Source organism: Hemicordylus capensis, chromosome 6 (genome assembly GCF_027244095.1).
Source record: "Hemicordylus capensis ecotype Gifberg chromosome 6, rHemCap1.1.pri, whole genome shotgun sequence".
In the NCBI taxonomy this organism is placed as follows: domain Eukaryota; kingdom Metazoa; phylum Chordata; class Lepidosauria; order Squamata; family Cordylidae; genus Hemicordylus; species Hemicordylus capensis.
Window position 1 is genome coordinate 14,498,699 of NC_069662.1, and position 23,485 is coordinate 14,522,183.

General features: G+C 45.4%; 3 protein-coding genes across 3 annotated transcripts; 1 reads left to right on the plus strand and 2 right to left on the minus strand.

The window, feature by feature from the left end:
* Window positions 1-968: 968 nt before the first annotated feature.
* LOC128330929 (vomeronasal type-2 receptor 26-like) lies at window positions 969-8,376 on the plus strand. The gene is made up of 3 exons (XM_053264296.1): window positions 969-1,350; window positions 3,188-3,314; window positions 7,466-8,376. The coding sequence occupies exons 1-3, from the start codon at window positions 1,174-1,176 to the stop codon at window positions 8,374-8,376; spliced, it is 1,215 nt and encodes a 404-aa protein (XP_053120271.1). The 5' UTR covers window positions 969-1,173.
* A 1,974-nt stretch (window positions 8,377-10,350) lies between these two features.
* LOC128330930 (olfactory receptor 5V1-like) lies at window positions 10,351-14,910 on the minus strand. Its single transcript, XM_053264297.1, has 2 exons — window positions 14,887-14,910; window positions 10,351-11,301 (listed from the first exon to the last, which is right to left on the minus strand). Exons 1-2 carry the CDS (start codon window positions 14,908-14,910, stop codon window positions 10,351-10,353), a joined length of 975 nt encoding a protein of 324 aa, XP_053120272.1.
* A 4,764-nt stretch (window positions 14,911-19,674) lies between these two features.
* On the minus strand, window positions 19,675-20,634 carry LOC128330931 (olfactory receptor 10A4-like). Its single transcript, XM_053264298.1, has one exon. It carries the CDS (start codon window positions 20,632-20,634, stop codon window positions 19,675-19,677), a length of 960 nt encoding a protein of 319 aa, XP_053120273.1.
* Window positions 20,635-23,485: the final 2,851 nt, after the last annotated feature.

Genomic DNA, 23,485 nt, shown 5'->3' on the forward strand with positions numbered 1-23,485 from the left:
CCCCAGCTGCTCCCTTGTGGCCCCTGCTATCAATGGGTGTCACCCCTGTTGCCACTACCTGACACCCCCACTGTCTTGCCCTCCACCACCTACCTATTAGAGATGGTGATGCCTTCAAATTTTGAAGCTGGTCTTGAAACTTGCACTGGCATCAGCACATCAGTGCAGGGGGCTCAGTGGGTGCCCTGCGAACCAAGGGAGTGCCCAGGGGCCCATGTTCCTCCAGCCAGAGACATTTGTCTCCCCCCCCCCCCCTCGCCACCCGCCACTCACTGCATGGTAGTTACACCACTGGCCACAGTTTAAATCATAAATAAATGAGCTTCTCTACACTCCCGCATAGAATACTTTCCCAGTGTAAGCCTACGAGTATTTTCTAGTCATTTAATACAATGTGGCCTATCATGGGTGATCACATTCCATTAATTGAAGCAGTCACTTTGTTCAAGAAGAGTGTGATGCATTTCTCAGTTTTAAAAGGATGTTTCCTTTCTTATTAGCTCAGTTATGTCTCTTTTGGCCCCATATTGAGTGATAAAAGTCGGTTCCCTTTTTTCTTACGGATGATTCCAGTTGAAAATCCTCAGTATGTTGGGATTGTGCAGTTACTAAAGCATTTCAGATGGAATTGGATTGGCCTTCTCATATCAGATGATGACAGTGGAGGGACATTTCTTCAAACTCTGAGACTGAGACTCCTCCAGAGCAACATTTGTATTGCTTTGACACAACTGGTTCCATCAGTGATGATTCACACATTCAGTGAATCTCTTCTTAAAATCCTGTTAAAGATAGGCAGTATTCTCAGCTTGTACATTAAAATCAATGTGATCCTTGCCTACGGAGATATTCAATTCATGGCAGGTATACAAATAATTCTAGAAGTTCATGAATTTCAATTGATGCTTCCACTGGAGAGGGTTTGGATCACAACTGCTCAATGGGATTTCACAACTGTGTTTCCTTGGAATAAGTTCCCAGTAAGATCCCTCAATGGCACTCTGTCCTTCCAACTCCACATGAATAGGGTTCCAGGATTTCAGAACTTCCTTGAGAGCATAAATCCTTATCAGTCTAAGGTAGATTTCATCCTGGTTCAGTGCATTTCTCTGTTCACTCCCAATATATAACCTATATGCACCAAAGCAGGAAAACTGCACCGGGAAGGAGAAGATGAGGAATCTCCCTGGAACTGTGATCGATATGGAAATGTCTGGCCAGAGCTACAGTATCTACAATGCGGTTTATGCTGTAGCACATGCTTTCCATGCCGTGGAGTCATTGAGATTGAAACTGAAAACACTGCAAGCTGCAAACAGCTGGAATTCCTTGCAAATTCAGTCATGGCAGGTAATGCATAGCTTTTTATAATCTCTCTCCGGAAGCTGTGTCTGGAAGCTGAGGTTTCCACACTGTGCATGACCTAGTCTGTACATCTCTAACCCTAATCTAGCTTCACTCGTTTCTGAGAAACATCCATTTTAACAATGGCGCTGGGGAAGAAATTTTTTTTGATGAAAACGGGGATCTGGCAACTGGATATGATATCATCAACATAGTCACATTCCCCAATGGGTCTTTCCAGAGATTAAAAGTTGGAAGTGTGGACCCCCATGCTCCTGTAGGCAAAGAACTGGCCATTAATGGAAGGGTAATTGTGTGGAATCAGAAGTTTAACAAGGTATAATAATTCTTTTTATTAAAAAGTTCATACAATAATTATAAGCGTATTATAAATGTTTGAATTAGGGTTAGAGATAAACAGGTAGATGCTGTTGTTCAGGTCCTTGGGAAGTCAAACATGAAATATTTCCTGCATGGTCTTTCTTGGCTGTCCCTCATCCCTTATGCCTTAAATGCCACTGAATAATCTAGGCCCTTTGTCATATAAACATGAGTACTTGCCCAGCTGAAATTGAACTTTCCACTATTCTTTCAGCCTGTGGCACATGTTCACTGCCTGTGTCACCTGTGAGACCTCTTTGATGACCTCTTACCTGTGAGACCTCTTTGATTCCTCCCAATCTTGATAAGGGTTACCAGTCCAAAATCCAGCACATTTAAATCCCAAATTAAATCCCTTCCAAATATGGGAATCAGTGTTTGGCTTTAATTTCGGTGGAATCAAGGCAAAAAGGAGTGCACTCAACTGTGCAAGAAGACCCCAATATACAGTTGTAAGCTGGCCATCCAGGGACAAGCCTAGATCCAGAAACACTCCCAGTTTTTGAACCAGATGTTCCAAAGAGAGTGCTACCCCATGCAGAACAGGCAGAATAAGCACTCTCTGATACTTTTTTTCTGATCAGACTGACATGAAGAGGTCGAACACATAACCAAAAATGTTGGGGATGCAGGAAGGCAGGATTATACCTACCTTTCCCCTTACAAGCACAGCTCCATCCCTTCTTTGCCACACCACTTGCCCAACATAATCACTGCTGCAGCGAGCAGCGTGGTGATTCAAAGCCAGCAAGGGTGATGCACAGCCTCCAGGAATCCCACAATGCACTGCGCGACAAGTGCAGTGCATTGGGGAATTCCTCTGGGAGTTGGGCATTCTAGGCTCACAACCCTGAACCTGGAGTAAAGGGTGTGCTTGCAACCTTTAACCCAGGTTAAAACCCGGGGTAAACTCCCGGGCTTGTGGGGGAGACAGCACTGAGATTGGCCTCAATCCCAGCGCTGCACATGAGCAGCCCAACCCAGAGAAGAGGGACAGAAGCTGTATTAGCCATGTACTGATGATACCCAACACTCTCCCTCTTTTCTGAACTCCAAATCCCTGTAAGGCCTAGCAGCATGGGGGACAGAATGGAACCCTCTGAGAATGCTTCGTGCAATGGCAAGGAAGATGAAGAGTCATTCCCAGCATCACGTTCTGTCCCTGCTTTGCAGATAGAAGTAGAACCAGGGCAAAATTCTGCACCACATTCCCAACCAGGCCAAGCAGCCCAGAAGAATGCCATGGCTGATGGTGCCATGATGTCCCGCAGAATGAACAGGGACATCCTCCATCTTTCCAATTCCTAGAGTAGGCCATCCATCAGAGATTTTCTACCAAGCGTATGAATGGAGACTTTGAATGCTTCTTGTGCAAAAAAGGCCAGAAAGAATCCAAGTCATGGCAATCAAGAGAAACCACCTCATTTCCATCATCAAAACTCATCCTTGTGTTTATCATTAGGCAGTTCCTCAGTCCACATGCGTTGAGAGCTGCCAACCTGGATACAGCAGGATTGTCCAGCAGGGGGAGCCAATATGTTGTTACCAATGTGCTCAGTGCCCTGCAGGGAGCATTTCCATCCATACTGGTAAGCATAGATATGTACGGTTATTACATTGGGGGGGGGAGTGGGGGGAGTTCTAGATTATTTAAATTGGGGCCTACACCAATCCCTAACCCTTTTCTCTCTGATAACTATATGAATTAAGTTACGAATATCCAACCTTTTGAACAGGGGTAGGCAATGAAAGGCCTTTGGAATGTATCCAGCCCACACAATTTTCCACTGGGAGGCTTTTCTTCCTATTCCATTAGCCCAGATCGGCCATTCTACATTCATCTCGTGCAGAGATTCCCAACCTCTGGTAATCCGGATGCTGCTGAACTACAACTCCCATCATCCCCAGCCACCATAAAGTGTGGCCATGGACGATGTGAGCTGTAGTTCAGCAACACCTGAAGTACCACAGGTTGGGAAGCCCTGACCTAGTGAGCAGGTTTTAGCCTGAGGGGAAAGGTGGGGAGAAACCCTTTTTATTGGAAAAAAAAGAACTTATGTCTCTCTCTCCTTGCAGTGGCTAACATGATGCACAACCGTACAGAGCCATCATGCTGTGCCCTGCAGCTGCTGTGGCCTTCTAGAGCCCCACTGATGTTCAGAAGCAGCCGGCGTGGAAGCCGCCTGTGGCAGAATGGCTGCCTATCCCACCTGTGTGATACCAACGTGTGGAGGGACTACAGGTCCCACCAGCCCCATGATGTCCATTCTTTGCTGCTACCACTAAGTAGACTTTCCTTTGCTATGGCTGTGTCTGCTAAAACAGTCCTTCAACCTTTGCTGTACAGGAGAACCTTGTTATTCACTGAACAGCTATACGCAGTTCTGTGTATCTGTAGTGTTTCTCACTGACACTATTTTTCAGTATCTGCGGATATGAAAGGGTTAAAAACCGCATATCTTCGGTTCATAGAGCGCCGGAAGTGACGGGGGAGGTCACTTCCAGCCACCACTTTGTTTTACAAAGCGCAGGAGGAGGCAGGAGGAGCCATTTTGTGGGTCATTTATTTTTAAAGGACTTTCCCTCATGATTTTTCATGGTTTGTGGGAGCATTTTGCTCTTTGGAGGGCATTCCTGGGCACATTGGGGACCAGTGGAGTGTTGGAAGTGAAGGACTTTGCACTGTCTCTTGTCTCAATGACAGTGGAGGACAGACTAGTGAGTCAGAGGGCTAGAGGGTCAAGAAATTGGTCATCCCTTCTCTGCTGCTCTGACACTATCTCTTTGTAATGTAGACTGCTGCTTTTAGGGACTAACTTACTTCCTTCCTGCTTTGCACTTCCTCTCCCTCCTTTCTCTTCCTGTTCCTTCTACCTTGCAACATGCAAGCTCCTCTCCCTGCACCATGTGTGCAGAGATGTAGAATCCATCTGCATCCAGCTGGCTAGCTAGATTAGAGATCCTAACTCCTCACTTTCCTGTCTAGAATGGAGTTTTCTAATAAATACCATATATATTGATTTGAAACTATGAAATGGCTCCAAGTTACTTTATTCTCAGCATACACGCATGCCTAACTAAATTCCGCTGTGTTGTGCCTCTGTGCACTCTGCTATAATGAAAAAGGGTTTCTCCTACTGGAGAGAATTCCCAACATGGAGCATACCACAGAGAGCTGCAGGTCATTTGGGGGCCATTTCAGGTTTTGGGGGGCATTTTGGGTCATTTGAGAACCGTTCTGCCACTTAAAAATAATAATTTCTCTCCACCCTAGAACCTAACCCCACTTTCCCCAAAGTGCTAATGCCTCTTTACTCACGGTTCTATTAGTCATGGCAGTAGGCAAGAAACGGAACCCCCACAAGTAACAAGGTTCTCCTGTAATTCCAAACCACAAAGAAACTTAGTAGAGTGGAACGGCTTATAGGCATGGGATGGAGACAAAGCAAACAAGCAGTTTATAATTTTTAAATACAACAAGAAAGTTTATTGTTAAAAAAAAATTGGTCAAGTTAAAACATTAGCTTTAGCTTCTTTATACAGCAGAATCTCTTATAAAACAAAACAGTTACTATTTGAGCATTAGCGAATAAATAAAAGGGTAGGAAAGTACATCCAATTAAACTACATAAAACTGGACCCTAGCCCAGAGTCCTTTTTAGCCAACTTTCCAGTAGGCTTATGAGATCACCTGGCATTCTGTGTGTCCATCTGTGTCCCCCTAACAACTTCAACTGTTAACACAATTAACACAACAACAATTGTGTGTGTCCCCCTAACAATTTTGCAACACCTGGACCAATATGAACCAAATTGGGTAGAGTTGTAGGAACACATAAGGATACCTCGACAGCATTGTTTGTGATGATGTCATCCACCCCTGATTCAAGATAGCGGACGCATAAACCTTTGAGACACAAGTGGGCTAACTTGTGAACCGCCTAACTGATTTGTACCAAATTTGCTACAGCTGTCTTCCTTGTCTTGCACTGCTTGTCTTCCTTCTAATTCTCAGCTCTGACTTTCACACTCTGATCTCCACACTGAACTCTCACTGCTGATTGCTTGTCCATGGCTCTTTCTCTCAGAGCTTCCAAGCTCAACTCTGACTGACTTCCAGGACTCTGCCTCAGAGTGAACTCTCCTTCTTCTTCTTCTGACTCCCGCTCTGATTAACTAGCTCTCTGAACAACCCTCCTATAGACAATTTTTCTCCAACAGTTTTTTAAACAATCCAATCAGCATAACTTAAGTTCCCTTCATTTTACAAAATGCACCCAATTATATCAAAATTCCTTTTCCCTCCAAAATTAACTCAGTACTAGCTGGGCCAGGCACAGAGCATCTATGCATTGGGCCGGCCCACCCACCACCACTGCTCCCCCAACCCGGCTTTCTGGCTGACCAGCTCCCCCCCCCCCCCCGCTTCTCCCCCTCTGCACTTTCTGACAGGACAGCCAGCCATCCCACTTCTTTTCTGCCCCACCCCACACACTTTCTGGCTGGCGGCTTGGCCAGAAAGCCGGACCGCCACCTCCTCCTGCTCACTCCTGGCAGCGGCCGCTGCCTCCTCCTCCTGGTGGCTGGGCCTGCTCCCACTGGCTGGGCTGACCCGCCACCACCTCCTCCGGCCAACCGGCTGCCACCGCCATTGTCTCCCCATCCTTGCCACTATCCCCCAGGCAGCCGCTCGCAAACTCTCGCAAGAGCTGCCACACATGGGATTAGCGACAGGTACGTTTAGGAGAATAATATATAGACAGATAGATATGCATCATTTTTAACTGAATTTTGCTTGAGCAGAAGCCATGAACTTTTGACCCTGCCAGCTCTCTTTGCAACATAGGGATCTTTCTGTGTTAATAAATCCTATTTACAATAATGATGAGGTTTGGGGAATATCAATGCTATAATAATATAATTCATTTACGGAGGTTTATTTACCAAAAAAACTAAGAGGTCCAGCCGTCGTTCCTCCACACAACCATTACACAGTTTCCCCTGTTGTCATGACTGGGGAAAAGAAGCAGAAGCCGGAAGAGAGCTAGTCTTGTGGTAGCAAGCATAAATTGTTCCTTTTGCTAAGAAGGGCCCATCCTGGCTGCATTTGAATGGGAGACTACATGTGAGCACTGGAAGATATTCCCCTTAGGGGATGGAGCCACCTCTCTGGGAAGAGCAGAAGGTTCCAAGTTCCTTCCGTGGCATCTCCAAGATAGGGTTGAGCAACCTTGGAGAAGCTGCTGCCAGGCTGTGTACACAATACTGAGCTAGACGGACCAATGGTCTGACTTGGTATAAGGCAGCTTCCTAGGTTCCTGAGTTGCTGCTTCAGAACAACACTGAGGCTTGCTTGGTAGTCCTGCAGTAAAGTGTGACGCTGTGCATCATGTCAGAAGCCATCTTTTTTCACAGTGTTTCACATAGTTATTGACAATATTATTGTTAATATTACTGACAAGGTTATTGTTATTCACATTGTTATTGACACTGTTTCGCAGTGAGGTGATTCCTCCGATCAACAAAAAGCAGGCTAAGGGAGCCAAGCCCGCTTTTTGTTGATCGTCTGCTGCCACGGGCTCCCGGCAGCAAACCCCACTATTTTCTCTTGACCTATTGTGAGCAAAGATGTCTTGTAGATGCTCAGTGGAATGTTGGGCGCAGAGAGGACTGAGAGATCTCACGACAGTTGGAGAACATCTGTGTATTTGGGGAGCTAGGTCTTTGTTATGCATTACAGATGCAGACCAATGTGAAACGTGCCCAGAAGATCGGTATCCAAATGAGAAACGGAACCAATGCCTCCTGAAAAATGTAACTTATTTATCCTATGGAGACTCTTTGGGAGCAGCTTTGTCGACCTGCACTCTTTTCTTTTCTGTCGTCACCATTTTGGTGATGGGGAGCTTCATTATCCACCGGGACACTCCCATTGTCAAAGCCAACAACTGGAATGTCACATGTATCCTGCTCACCTCTCTGTCTCTTTGCTTTCTATGCTCCTTCCTGTTCATTGGTCAGCCTGGGAAGGTGACCTGCCTCTTGCGGCAAATGGTTTTTGGCATCACCTTCAGTGTTGCTGTTTCTTCTGTGCTGGCTAAAACCATCACTGTGGTTCTGGCCTTCATGGCCACCAAGCCAGGAAACAGGATGAGGAAATGGCTAGGGAAGAGTCTGGCAGTGTCGGTCATCGTTCTCTGTTCTCTTATTCAAATTGGTATCTGTGCTGTGTGGCTGGGGACCTCTCCCCCATTCCCTGCATCTGACATGCACTCCCAGGTTGGACATATTATAGTGCAATGCAATGAAGGCTCAAACACCATGTTCTACATCGTCCTGGGCTACATGGGGCTTCTGGCCATCATCAGCTTCACTGTGGCCTTCCTTGCCAGAAAGTTGCCTGATACTTTTAATGAGGCCAAGTTGATCACCTTCAGCATGTTGGTCTTTTGCACTGTGTGGGTGTCCTATGTCCCAACTTACCTGAGCACCAAAGGGAAATACATGGTGGCTGTCGAGGTCTTCTCCATCTTGGCCTCCGGTGCTGGATTGTTGGGCTGTATCTTTCTCCCCAAATGCTACATTATTATACTGAGGCCTGATCTGAACACAAGAGAGCAGCTAGGAAGGGGAAAGGACAGTATTGCTTGATGGCTCAGATGTTTCTGTTCTTTAGCCAATCCAGTTGGGTATATTTATTCTTTTCCAACGTAGTAGAATAATACAATAGGTAAGGATAATTAGATTCATTGAGTGTACCACTTATATAGTTGCACATAAAATTAGTAACTATCCAGTCAGTAGACTAAAACCACAATACATATACAACATGATGCCAGTGTTAAATGAAAGTACAGTTCTACTACATTGTTCCAGTTCATTCCCCACCACACACACATTAGGATCAGCCTCATCTGAAATGTTCATACCTGAGAGGAGAGCTGGTTCTGTGGTAGCAAGCATGACTTGTCCCCTTAGCTAAGCAGGGTCTACCCTGGGTGTGTGTGTGTGTGTGTGTGTGTGTGTGTGTGTGTGTGTGTGTTTGTTTGATTGATGATTGATTGATTGATTTCTATACTGCCCTTCCAAAAATTTGAATGGGAGTCTACATGTGAGTACTGTAAGATATTCCCCAAGGATGGAGCCGCTCTGGGAAGAGCATCTAGGTTCCAAGTTCCCTCCCTGGCAGCATCTCCAAGATAGGGCTGAGAGAGATTCCTGCCTGCAACCTTGGAGAAACAGCTGCCAGTCTGTGTAGACAATACTGAGCTAGATAGACCGTCTGACTCAGTATATGGCAGCTTCCTATTTTCCTGTTTCAGCAGCCTTCGTGAAAATTTTCTCCATACCAGAATTGGGGGAGTAAGGGGTAGGGCTCCCCTGCTCGGCCCCAGCATGTCTTCATCCATCACCCCCTGACATAACATGCAAGTAATGTTATATGCACATAAGTTACCCAAATTTCTGGAAATATTAAATTGCATGAATGATGTTACACAAGAGTAAGCCCATTTGAAATAATGGATTTGCTTTTGTGAAATGCCATTTGCTCAAGTTACGCAAATTGTGCAAACTTATTATACAATTGGGGTTATAGAAAGGGTTGGTATTGGGACTGCTGAAACCCCCATTATTTCCTATGGGAAGAAAGCTTAAAGACGTGCAAACTTCACAAATTCTTTTTAAAAATCAGCCATTTGCCCAATTCCTTTGAAATCTGGATGGTAGCAGGCACCCATTGGGGCACTACCACCTGACCCACTCTTCTGCCCCTAAAAACCCCTTTCTGCCCCAAATCTGCCCCAAAGACATGCCAACTTCAGAAATTCTTTGTGAAAAATCAGCCCTTTGCCCAATTCCTTTGAAAACTGGGTGGTAGCTTCTTTGCACCCATTGGGCACTACCACCCACCACAACCCACCCTGGTGCCACCCCCACCCCGGGGAGTTCTAACTAAGGCTGCTGAAATCCCCATTATTCTCTATGGGGAAAATCTTAAAGATGTGTAAACTTCAAACATCATTTAAAAATCAGCCCTTTGCCCAATTCCTTTGGAATGTGGGTGGTAGCTTCCTTGTACCCATTGGGCATGACCACCCACCACACCCCACTCTGGGCCACCCCAGTGCCCCCCACATGGATCTATAAGTTTGCTGGAATCCCCATTATTCCCTATGAGAAAAATCTTAAAGACACGTAAATTTCAAAAATTCTTTAAAAATCACTTATTTGCCTAATTTCTTTGAAATTTGGGTGGTAACTTCCACCCATTGGGCACTACCACCACCCCACTCTTTTATTATTGCCTTAGCAATAACTGGCAAAATGTAGATTTGTAGCTAATGGGTGGCATCATACAACGGGACAATTCATGCTTGCTACCACAAGACCAAACCATACCTCTTGCCCTGAAGTCTCCAGCTGTTCCACGGACTCCCAATACTGAAACATCTATTGGATACTTACTTTGTATTGTAAGAGGGTGATAAGTGGATCAATAAACTTCCATTTGGTAGGCAATCAATCCAGTGGATATACTATGTCTAAGCTTGTAAGTTTGGAATTGAATAAGAGAGATTACAGAGCACACAGTTTTTAGAGGATTTTTTTTTAAACTTCCCAACATTAGCGCAGTTTAGGAGTTATCACCCTCTTCAAGGCCCCTTTCACCTCTTTGTTCCTAAGGCTGTAGATCAAGGGGTTCAACATGGGGGTAATCACCCCATATAGCATGCTCACCAACCGGTCCTGGTCGGGATGGTGGCTGGAAGAGGGTCTTATGTAAGTGAAGATGGTGGTCCCATAGAAGAGGCACACCACCATGAGGTGAGAAGCACAGGTGGAGAAGGCTTTACGCTTCCCCTCAGCAGAGCGGATTCTAAGGATGGTGGAGATGATGTGGACATAGGAAACCAGCGTGACCAAGAAAGCCCCCACACCAAAAATGCCTCCAACAATAAGGACAACCATCTCAGCTAAGAAGGTTGAAGCACATGATAAGGCCAGTACCGGTGGGATGTCACAGTAGTATTGATTGACTCTGTTGGATTTGCAGTAAGGAAGGGTGAAGGTCAGAACTGAGTGCAGCAAGGAGTTAAGGAACCCCGTTATCCACGTACCAGCAACCATCTGGAGACACAACCTCTTGCTCATGATGACTGTGTACCTCAAGGGGTTGGATATGGCCACATAGCGGTCATAGGCCATGACAGCCAAGAGGAAGACCTCTGTCCCTGCCAGGGCTACCAAGAAGTAGAGCTGCAGCACACAGCCAGCAAAGGAAATGGTATTGCTCTCTGTCAAAAGGTTCTCCAACATCTTGGGGACAGTGGCCGTGGGACAGAAGACGTCCAGCATGGAGAGGTTGCTGAGGAAGAAATACATGGGGTTGTGCAAGTGGGAGTCAGCTGCTATAGCCAGGAGGATGGTTCCATTCCCCAACAGGGTGATCAGGTAGATGAGCAAAAAGGCAGCGAACAGGGAGAAACGGACTGCTGGGAGATCGGAAAGTCCCATTAGGATGAATTCTGTCACTATGGTGCTGTTCTCAATTTCTATGCTAAGAGAGGAGGATTCCTGCAAGAAGTTGAAGACAAGAGACAAATATTAAGCAAGTCCAATGCTATAGGAATGAACAATGAAAACCTTTGCTCTCAACGGGATTATATATTTGCAAGGCATTTTCCTCTGTCAGTAGCCATGAGTCATAGTATGTCTGGCCAGTCTTAGAAAGAGAATGCTCAACTAGATGGGACCTGGCCTGTTTCAAAAAGGAGTCTTGATCGCAGCTGTTCAAAATTTGGCCACCAGATGCGAGACATCGGTGTACGTATCAGAAAGAAATAAGTTTATATACAACTCATCAGAATTATTTGGATATCTAAAAACAAGAGGGGCAATAAGTCTAAGGGGCAGAGCACGATAAAATGAGCTATACAGGAGCACATGACCTACTGTTTCAACATCGCCATTCCCACAAGGAGACAATCTCTCCAAAAAAGGAACCCTCCTAAATCTACCCTCTAATACCACAGAGGGCAACACATCCATCCGGGCTAGTGTTGGGGCTCTTCTGTGGGTTGGATGTGTCAGATTATACAGATAGTTGGCTGATTTTTGCAAGGGCTTAACTGCTCCAAACCACCTGTAGCTTGATGCCCGACCTAAATCTATCTGGGGTCCAGGGGCGTAGCAAGGTTGGAGTGGGCCCAGAGACAAGATTTTAAGATGGGCCCCCTGCTCACTGAAGCTCAGCTCATGAAGTAAAGAAATCTTCAATGAGGCTGAACAGTGGTAACAAAAAGCATATAGAGATAGATAGAGATAGAGATAGAGATAGAGATCTATCCTATGTGCCACAATAGAACATCATCCTAAATTATTATTTTTTTAAGTTTTGTAAATTGTGGATGATGCAAGTCATCTAATGGTACTAGAGAAAGACATGCTGTTCTGGTAGCTCCAGGTCTTAGCACTCACATCAATTTGGAGGATGAAGGAAGCCCGGGCAGGTGTGCAGCTGGAGGAGTCAGTCATGTGACTTGCCTCTGGGCCCCCCCCCCAAGGCAGTGGGCCCCAAGACAACTGTCTCCCCTTGCACTATTATAGTTATGCCCCTCCTGGGGTACCATATCAATAATACACTGCTTAAGGATCACTCTGGCATTATCATAGTCCAGAGGGAGAAGAAATTCCTTTTTTAAAAAAAATTATTTAAAGAAAAGAACATGGTTACATTATCATCTCTTGAACTTCTAGTTCACAGTAGTTATATACGAAGTATTAAGATAACATTAAAGAAAAACTTCCCCCCAGTTACCCCTGCCTACCCCAAGGTGTAGTTAGGCAAGAATACAAATGTAAATAGTTGACATTTAAGAAAACCAAATCTTGGGTGTGGATGATAACCTTGCAAAATATTTAAATTTATAAAGGGTTACCAGTTTAACCCAAATGATTCATCAGAATTGTGATGAAGATAGGCTCTAATTTTAGCAATAGAGGCATATTCCCATTTAATAGCCATTCATCCAGAGTCTGAATTGTCTGTGATCGCCAGTTAGCAGCATAAAGAATCCTGGCAGCTGTAATCATATACAAAGATAACTCTATATTTAGAAGGTATGCTAGGTTTGGTCACATTCAGCAAAAAAAATTCTGGTAAGTAAGGAATATTTATTTTTAAAATTTGCTGCATCTTGTAGTGAAGTTTTTTCCAGAATTGTTGAGCTTTACTGCAAGTCTACCAAATGTGATAAAAAGTCCCCGCATGATGATTACATTTCCAACAATCTCGTGGATAATTGCAGTCAATCTTGTTGATAATCACGGGGGTGGTATACCACATACATGCAAGCCAGTAGTCAACACCACATCTGGTGGCAATCCATCTTGTAAATTAATCATGCATTCATGATCAATCATTAATTAATTATGCATTAATTAGTGCTTTTTTAATCTGTCTTGAATCTAATGCCAATTGATTTAACTGGATGACTCTATTTTAGTATTGGAGTTCAACAAGTTATTCCCTTTGCAATGCTACACAATGACGTGTTTTCAAGCCAGCCTCAGTCCACTACCTTCTGGGCAATTCTTCAGGAGATTCCAAACCGGATAGCGGCAAGGAATTGGGAGATGTCCACATCCCACCAAACCCCACCCCTCCAAGATAACTGATGGGACTGCTTTCAAATCAGCCAGAATATTTTATGAGCAATAAAATACTCTCGTGACAAATTATCCTACTGTAGCCGTGGGGCTTCCTGCCTGATGCTGATGCCACTGCCAATGGACTATGCAAGGAGCCCTGCTAAACATTCTCAAGAGACTATAGACTTTAAATGTTTCTTTTTAATGAGAACTAGTGGGGGGAATGCCGCATCATATCCAAGATCCCACGTGTTATATTCGTGGTTATACTGGGACAGAATGGGGCAATGATGGGCGGCAGGATGGTGAAATGTAGGGTTAGAGGGGTCTTGCCAGGGTTTCTTCTCCCTTGCAAGCTTGCAGGGTTAAAGGCTGTGCCCTGTTGAATGTCAGGAGGGGAAGAACCCCGTTGAGTTGCCTTTATTCAAACATTCCATGGTTGCCAAGAATGTGTGTGCTCTGCTCCTCCTGTGGTGGTTTTTGGTCCTGTATAGAGGTCTCAGGTCTCTTGTGCCAGAATGTTCCTTAACATTTTGGGGCAAGCCCTGTGGTCACTCTCAACACCCCCAAGTTGCCTCCCACCCTTAATAGGAGCTTGCGGAGGTTGTGTCCCTATCCACACGCTGCTTTGTTAGTCATATATTAATAGTTCCTTGCAAGTGTTGAGAAAACTCTCCCTGAAGAAGCTCTCATCTAGTTACACCTTGCTAATATAGGAACATAGGAAGCTGCCATATACCGAGTCAGATCATAGGTAGAAATAGCACAGTATTGTCTACACCAGTGTTTCTCAAAATTTTTGGAGTCATTGACCTGTATGTTCTTTGTGTGCAGTTTCCCAGACCAGCAGTTAATAAAGGGTTCATCCCCAGCCCTTGCTCCCACCCCCAGGCACCCCCCAAAACAATTCCCCCCTGGGCGGGGGGCACTGCTGCTGCAAGCTCTCCAGAGCTCATTTCTAGGCAGGCAGCCCTCGCTGCAGGGATAACACTCATTTAGCTTCTTCGAAATGAACGTTATCCCAGCAGCGAGGGCTGCCTGCCTAGAAATGAGCTCCGGAGAGTTCTCAGCAATGGAAGCCCCCAGCTGCTCGAAATTGTTTTGTGGGGGGATTAATTCCTCCAGCATGAACTGGCACTCAACTGCTCATGGACCAGCACCGGTCCATGGACCGGTGGTTGAGAAACATTGGTTTACGCAGACTGACAGTGGTTTCTCCAAGATTGCAGGCAGGAGTCTCCCTCAGCCCTATCTTGGAGATGCCAGGGAGGGAACTTGAGAGGGAACTTGGGAACTTCTGCAGGCAAGCATGCAGAATCTGGCACTACCTTACCGATCTCCTGAGCATAATTTCCAGAACAACCCCATATATAACTCCCATACTTTGTATTCCTAATGTTGTTTATTACACTGACCTCTCCATTTGTAAACCTAAGATGTACCATATTCCTTAACCCTAAGCCCTAGCAACATAGTGGTCATATAAAGCAAATGTCAAGTAATACTCACCGGTAATGACTGATGAATATCCATGTTACTGAAAGAAGACGATGAAGAATCCCCTTCATCAGATTAAGCAGAGGTCATCTATTCTTCTGCCAACCCAGCCTTCTCTATATGTCTTTGTGTTGGGACCACATGGGAATAGCAGCCCCCTAAGGGAGCAATGCCAGTAAACAACTGAGCACTTTTCATCAGAAGTGTTGAGGCAAACACAGTGCATGAATTCCCAGCACAACAGCCCTGTGGGTGATCTGCATTCAAGCCCCTTCTCTTCATGTTTTTACTCACATGTAGATACAAGGAGAATACGGGAAACCATACTTCAACTCACCCTTGCTGAAGTTGAACAAGTCACAGTTAGATTTCATACAGCTGGCTTATACAAAGTCTCCCAGCTGGCTTATACAAAGTCTCCCAGCAGTCTTTGGGAAAAATCTACTGGAAGAGGCCACACCTGCTAATAGGCTGACCAACACCTTAATATCACCTCACAACAAATTACTAGGATATTGGAGTTTTGCCAGGGCTCACCTAAGACTGAGGCTAGCTAGGCGAGAGATTTGTTTGTGTCCCTTTGGTTTTGCTTTATTTTCTGGCAAGGCCTCCTATGACTAACGACTGTCTACGAGGTCCAGCTTTCTATCCATTGTTGGAAATGCTGCAATAATTTCAATTAGGGATGTGCACAAAACCGGCTGGTCCAGTTTGGTTCAAGTCTGAACCGGACCTGAACCGGACTGGGCCATTTCGGTCCAGAACCACCTCAAACCCCCTTGGTTCGGTTCAGTTCGGGGCGCGGGGGTTCACAAACTTTTTTTTTTAAAGAAAAAGGGTTTTAAAAATGTTAAGGTGCTCGCTCTGGAGGTGTTCTCCGAGGTGGTGGGTGGGTCTGCGGAGGTTCCCACTCCCCCCACCAGCCTCCCTTGCTTCCAAAGGCCATGCAGAGGCCCATTGCGTAGGCATGGTGGCCTCCAAAATGGCAACCGCGCCAGGGTGGAAGGTTCGCAACAGTCTCCAGGACCTGAGGGACCCTTCCACAGGGCTTGCAGAGGGACCCTTCCACAGGGCTTGCATGGAACTAGCAATTGGGCTGGGTGGCAACAGCCCTCTAGCTGCAACCATGTCCCCATGGCTAGGCACTCCCATGAGAGAGCAGTCCTTGGGACAAGTCTCACCCAAGCTGCTCTTCTGTGCCAAGCAATCTTCTTGAGTCTTTAGTGACATCCATACGCCACATCAGATGGGGGTAGGTGCCTGTCATAACACAAGCTCAGAGAAGTCTTGAGATATTATCTCCCACCTCCCAGAGAGGGCTTGAGATAGCTCAAATTAAGGAAGCATCAATGGACCATTAAGGGATGTTAGTTTCTTGTTTTTCTTCTGATCCCAGATTCTGACCAGGCATTGCTTTAAGGCAGTGGTGTTCAGCCATGGGTCCTTGAGGATGTTGGACTACAACTTCCATAATCCCCAGCTACAAAGGCCGTTGTGGCACAGGATAGGAGGAGTTGTAGTCCAACAACATTTAGGGACCCAGGTCTGGAAAACCCTGCTTTGGGGCAAAGGTGCTTGTTCATGATAATCAGACTCCAAGCTTGTAACAATACTATTCATTGTAAGTAAAGAACTGAGTGCAGAACCTAATTTCTGAAACCCATTATTATTATTTTTATCATGCCTAGGAAGTCTGGCTGAAATTAGGCCAGATTTTAGCATCTGGAGTCCTTCCATAAAATTGCTCAAAGCTCTTGGTGCTTTGTGAGCTCCAAAATAGAGTCCATTGAGGATCCAGAGCCGCAGGGAGCTCACGTCCCAGTCGTCACTGGTATAAAAGGATTATGAAGATGATGCATGTTTTCTTCCAAATGAGCTCCAAAGGGCATTTTTAAGCGTAATGAAGATGATAGTACCATCTCCAGCTCCTCTACTACCAGAGAGCACCTCTGATCAAGTCTCTACCCAAATAACAACAATAATTATGATACAGTCCTCAAACTAATGGTTCTCTATGGAATCCTATAGAAGACTTGGTACAGTTGTAGTGAGTGAAATATAGGGATACTTCAATAGTGTAATTTGTTACGATGTCATCCACCCCAACTCAAGACAGCTGACATATGAACATTTGAGGTGCAAGTGGGCTAACTTGTGAACCACCTAATTGATTTGAACCAAATTTCTTTTGGAAGGAAAAGAACTTTCAAAATCCATTTCCTATGCAGAGAGCTAACCAGCTTTTTATCTGGACTGTGACCAGTACATGTAACAGTAATACATCCACTGGGGGTTATGGTTCACAGGGCAAGAACTGATTTCTATTAAAAACATTTGTTGCTTGCTAGGATGGTCTGTGCTTTACTTGCTGTGTGTGTGTGTGTGTGTGTGTGTGTGTGTGTGTGTGTGTGTTTATCCTGTCATGTTATATACAGATCTACACACTGTTGTGGTCCTGTTAAGCACTATAAAACAATATATATTTTCTATATTTCTCTGTCTCTCTGCTGATGAGCAGTTGAGATTTGTGTGCTTGTGTGTGTGTTTGTATGTTGATCCCACCCATTAGCTACAAAGCTACACTTTGCCAGTTATTGCTAAGGCACCCGCCTTGTCCTGGCTCCACCTCCACAGCTGCCCACAATTGGCTCCACCTCTCGCCATCTGTGGCTCTATCGCCTGCCCTACCTAGCATAAAACCCACCAAAAGTCCCAAGATGCACCAGCTGCCACAGACAGGATAGTCCACTTGTGCAGACAAATTTGTCTGAAAAATACAGTACAGGGATAGAAGATGCAGATTCCCCATTGCTAAGCAGGGTCCACCCTGATTGCATATGAATGGGAGACTACATGTGAGCACTGTAAGATATTCCCCTTAGGAGATCGAGCCACTCTGTGAAGAGGACCTGCCTGCTTGCATGCAGAAGCTCCCAAGTTCCCTCCCTGGCTCTCCAAGATAAGGCTGAGAGAGACTCCAGGCAGCAACCTTAGAGAGCCGCTGCCAATCCATGTAGGCAACTCTGAGCTGGTTGGACCAATGATCAGACTCAGTATATGGCCACTTCCTATGTTCCTAACTGGCCAGAGAATGAAAAGCCAGTGAGAGGTTATAGGGCAGGGAATCCACATTGTCCCTGGAGACATGTCGATGCCCACCCTTGGACCACCCACTTTACCAGCAGTACCCCATCCAATTAGGCTTTCCTCACCAGTGTATAAGGGGAAAGGACACTCTAGGATTCCATGGTCCAGTTCTATCACTTTCTGATAGGCTTTGGCTTCCAGCATGGCTACATCAGTACCAGTCAAGCCAGCCATGGAATCAAGTTTGTGTTTACTTCCGCTTACCTTCCAAAAAGACAAGCTTGCTATTCACTAATATTCTGAGGGGCAGTAGAAGAGCTATCTGGAAAGACCTTTGAGGTCAATGAAAAAGAAATATACAGGGAAATGCTTGACTAACAAGCAGAAGGCTGCCGGTTCGAATCCATACTGTGGGAAACTTCTATATCGGGAAGCAGTGATATAGGAAGATGCTGAAAGGCATCATAGCATACTGCGCAGGAGGAGGCAATGGTACATAGGAATATAGGAAGCTGCCTTATACTGAGTCAGACCATTGGTCTATCTAGTTCAGTATTGTCTACACAGACTGGCAGCGGCTTCTCCAAGATAAGGGTCAATCCCTCCTGTATTCTACTAAAGACAACCACAGGGCTCTTTGGGCGCCAGGAGTCAAAATCGACTTGACGGCACACTTTACCTTTACTGGTTAGGCAGTTAGCAAATGCATGATAGGGAAAAGCCCACTGGCTGACATCCAGAACAGCAAAATGCTTGCGTGACAAAGTTGCACTTGTAAAAGAAGATCATGTAGCTGCCCTAAGTCACAGGGATTTTCAATTCTGCTATTGCGCAGAAGTTTCCTGCAACCCACAAGGGGCATGCCACAAGTTGTACACCTTGTTGCACTACCACAACACTAGTTTAGAATGCATGCTCCAGGCTTGATGCTACAGCCTTCCACTAGCACAGGGGTTCCCAACCCTTGGTGCTACAGACGTTGCTGAATTATAACTCCCAGCTACAATTTATTGTGGCTAGGGATTATGGGAGTTGTAATTCAACAACATCAGGAACACCATGGGTTGGGAACCCGTGCGCTAACACAAGCCCTTTATGCAAGCACTTCATTAGTCTGGATGTCAGACATTTAAAAATGCAGTTCCGCCTGATGGAGACCCTATCATTGATCACTAGATGACCTTGCAATGAAAAGAAAAGTTACCCATAAGAGGGACTAATAGTAATAGTAAGAGGGACATCTATTATTTTTGCTATTTCAGAGTGTGTGTGTGTGTGTGTGTGTGTGTGTGTGTGTGTGTCCCAATTGTTTACCCAATGAATTGGTGTTTATGTGATTTGAAATGTAGAAAACAGGATTATACCACTTGTATTATGAATAGCCTGAAACATCTGGCATTGGATGATTAAGCAACTCCTTCCTTCCAGAGCCCGCTAGGGAATTTCCCAATCTTAACATGTTCAGCATATTGTTGTAACTATTCATTCCTTCTGGTGATGAATCTTTGTGAGACCCAATGACTAACCAAAGCCCTTATTTTATTTAAATGATATAGAATTTGTGGTAAACACAGCTTAAAGTGAAGATGAAGAAGACAACATATTTGTGTTTTTAAAAAAGTTTTATTCATTTAGGATTGAAACAGGTAGTTTTCTTGTACACCAGGATTCAGGCCTAAGAGCCTCATACACCAGTGACTATCACTTCAAGAATCACTTTAGACATTCTCTGCAGACCATCATTCTCTTCAAGGCCACTTTGACCTCTTTGTTCCTCAAACTGTAGATTATGGGGTTCAACATGGAGGTCACAACTGTATAGAATAGAGACAAAAGCTTGTCGCTCTCTGCTGAGTAGCTAGATTTGGGCCTAAGATATGTGATAATGCCTGAGCCATAGAACAAGGAGACCACAATGAGGTGTGAAGAGCAGGTGGAGAAGGCCTTATGCCGGCCTTCAGCTGATGGCATCCTCAAAATAGAGGCTATTATGTATATGTAGGACGTGAGAATAAGAAGGAAAGGAGCTGTGATGAAAAGAACGGCCACCATGTACACAGCTATGACATTCATTGAGGTATCGCCACAAGCAAGGGTCAGAAGGGGTGGGATGTCACAGAAGAAGTGGTTAATCCTATTGGGGCCGCAATAGGTCAAGCTAAAGACATAGTTGGTTTGGCCCAGTCCCACCATCACACCCACAGACCATGAGGCTACCGAAAGCTGAGCACAGACCACCCGGTTCATGACAACAGTGTACCGCAATGGGTTGCAGATGGCTACATAGCGGTCATAGGCCATCGCAGCAAGGAGGCAGCATTCGGCAATCCCAAAAAGGGTGAAGAAATACATCTGGGTGGCACAGCCCCAGAGAGAGATCTTTTTGTTCTCCGAGACCAGACACGCCAGCATTTTGGGAACAATGGCCGTGGTGTAGCATATTTCCAACAGAGACAAGTTTGTCAAAAAGAAGTACATGGGTGTGTGGAGGACTGGGTTTAACCGGATTATGGTGGTGATGACAGTATTCCCAGCAAGTGATACAGCATACATGGAGAGAACCAGCATGAAGAGAAGCAGCTGGAATCGAGGTAACCCGGAGAACCCAACAAAGATGAACTCGCTCACCAGGGAAGAACGGTTGGTCGTAGTCCATGCCAGAGGAGATCTCATCTGTAGGAGAGTGGAGACAGGGATGCTGGTAAAGGATGACCAGTCACAGATGAACCACGTTTCCCTCTCCCTTTTTCCTCCCCATTGCTTAATGTAGAGGTGGCAGCACTTAGGAGAGAGGTGCTGGTCATATACGCTCACCTGAAAACCATTTCTGGCTTCAGATTATGGGTTATGGCACAGAGCTAAGAGACTGGGAGCACATAGACAGCCTTGAACTTCTGGCATCAAAGTAAAAGCCTGCACTTGAGTGACAGGATCATAAAGCTGGGGGGGGGATCATTCACCCTCCTACATCTCTGTTGCAAGCCCCATTTGCCTGCAATGTGCAACCTACCAGATGACCCTGTTCAGTTTTATACCCAAAGTGCCAAAACAGACTGCGCTGGGGCACCTTAGGCAATGGCAGTCCTTCCATGAGGCAAGGCAAGGCAGTCACCTCAGATGGCAGATTCTTGGAGCACCAGCAGGGTGGCAAAATACCTTCAGAGAAGCTCTTTGGGAACGAGCTGACCCTTGCAAGCTTTTCAAGGAGCACCTCTTCTCCTCATTCGTTCCTAGAAGCACAATGAGAGAAGAGGAGGCTGCTGGAAAACATTCCTCCTCCCCACACCCTCTGCCACTTTCAAAGCTCTCAGGATTGGTTTTGAAAAGGGACTTGCCTTACCAGGGAGGCATGGGTGCAAGGCAGTATTTGGTGCCTCACTTCAGGCATTGCAATCCCTTCAATCACCTCTGACTTAGGCAGTGATTACCTAGTGGCAAGAACAGGCATTTTGCACATGCTCAGCTGGCATTCTTGCTTCAGTCGCTTTGCATGCTCCAACACTGAGCACTGGAAAGATTCCAGATCTGAGCCCGTTGAGCCCTTACTAAAGCTTAACCCCTTCCTGGAAACAGATCGAGGGAACCCTCTTTTAACTATCTCTAACACACCCACATACCTCCCAGAGAGGGGAAGGGGCAAGGAGTCCTAGCCCTAGCCCTCTGAATCTGCTTCTGGTGCAGGAGAGAAAGAAGACAACACAGGAGTCCTGGCTATACAACTTGCAGTGATTTACGACAAGTACCAGCTGAATTTTCAGTTAAAAAATAAAAACACCATGCCTGGGTTTATAGACATTGATAAACTGTCACGTTTGAACATAGGAAGCTGCCTTATACCGAGTCAGATCATTGGCCCGCAATGGTCTCTTCTCGTTCCAGTCTCCTGTTACCACTTTCCTGTGAGAGATCTTTTATCTGGAGGCATCTGAGGATGAATCTAGGATTTTATGCAAGCAAAGTATATCCATTGCCCCTCGGCTATGAGCCCTCCCTGTGATTTCCTATTGCTAGACAGAAATACACGATATGTTTTCCTTGGGAGATAAACTGCTTGCTAGCAAGAGATACAAATTGGAGGGGGGGGGGCAGGGAGCAGGAAACTATATGTTTCTTTTCTATCCAGTATGACAGAGAAGAAGGAACTGGGCTCTGCATGTCCTGAACAGTAGTTCCATCTAGTCCAGCATCCTTTTTCCGGACCCCCTTACAAGACTAGCTTGCAAGAATCTCCAGCGATGCATCATAAAGAACAACCCAGCTGAATTAGACCAAAAGTTCCATCTAGTCCAGCATTCTTTTTCAAGACCTCTTTGAAAGACTAGCTAAACGTCTTGCAAGGAAGCTGTGAATGCAGGCAGCTCTCCTGTTGTTCGTCCTCAGCATATGGGATTCAGAAGCAGACTGCATCTCACCCCAGAGTTTCCTTCTATTATCATGATGAATAGCCAATTGTAGAACTATCCTCCATGAAACTGCCTAAACCTTTTTGAGTTTCAGAACCATTGCTTGCTGTTGGCAGCAGGGCTAGGTGACAGGTGGACTTTAAACTGCCATCAAAGTTTGAACTGAGTTATTGCACTGACCAAATAAATTCAAACCCAGTTAAGTAATTTGTTGGCGTATTCACTAGACTGGTTGCAAAATCGAAGCAGTCCATGCCAAACTATTAACCTAAGCATTGTTGGGCTCTGTTCTATTGAAACCAGTGATCTGAATTACACTCCAGTGTCAGTCCCAAAGATTTCAAGCTGAATATTATTGCAGATTAGAAGTTTTTTATGAGTCGTATCGTCTTTGGGCTCAGATAGCATGAACCAAGTTGCATTCATGCAACCTTTTCTATGCTGTGCATTGCAATTTTCCTATGGAATTGTGTGTGAATTGCTAACAGTTCTCAGACACAGTTTGAGGCAATCTGTGCAGCATGTAACAGATTCTGGAGAGTTTAAAAATTACTGCGTTAATGAGGAGCAAGAAACTCTCACATCTGCAATAGCATCTAACAAGCAGCATCCAACTGACTCTTTGAATAAAATGTAAATATCAGATCAAGGGGCAAATAGTGAGTCAAAGTACTTTTTAAAGAAGTGCCTCCGTTTTAGACAACTCTTGCCTGGACTGACCCACAGAACTCCCACACTTACCTCCGAAAAGATAACCCAGTCTAACATTTGAGGAGAGGCTTCCAGGTTGAGCAAACGAATGTCTTTCTTCCATTGCCACATCCCCCATGAGGCCTCATCAGTGGACCAGCTCCTCCCTTCTCCAGGAGCAATCATGCCCCTTTGGATATGACTTCCTTGAGTATCTGGCTCTCTAGCTCCCTTAGAAGCTTTCCAAAACACAAAAGTCATTGTCTTATTGATCGTAGAGGACCTGGTGGGCCACCTTCTGTTCCAGAAAAATCTTAAGCACGCATCAGGAAAAACCACCACGCCAACAAGCAGGAAGGAAGGAAACAGGAACGGTACAATACAGTTTATTTCAAGTAGATCCCAAAATGTTTTCTGTAAAACTCCTCTTC

What these genes read in the sequence shown, in the direction of transcription:
- LOC128330929 (XM_053264296.1), top strand. Translation starts at nt 1,174, where the DNA reads ATGAGGAATCTCCCTGGAACTGTGATCGATATGGAAATGTCTGGCCAG. An exon ending in TGCAAATTCAGTCATGGCAG is followed by an intron (nt 1,351 to 3,187) that starts GTAATGCATAGC and finishes GTTTATCATTAG; the next exon opens with GCAGTTCCTCAGTCCACATG. An exon ending in GAGCATTTCCATCCATACTG is followed by an intron (nt 3,315 to 7,465) that starts GTAAGCATAGAT and finishes TATGCATTACAG; the next exon opens with ATGCAGACCAATGTGAAACG.
- LOC128330930 (XM_053264297.1), bottom strand. Translation starts at nt 14,910, where the DNA reads ATGGATATTCATCAGTCATTACCG. An exon ending in ATATTCATCAGTCATTACCG is followed by an intron (nt 11,302 to 14,886) that starts GTGAGTATTACT and finishes AACTTCTTGCAG; the next exon opens with GAATCCTCCTCTCTTAGCAT.
- LOC128330931 (XM_053264298.1), bottom strand. Translation starts at nt 20,634, where the DNA reads ATGAGATCTCCTCTGGCATGGACTACGACCAACCGTTCTTCCCTGGTG.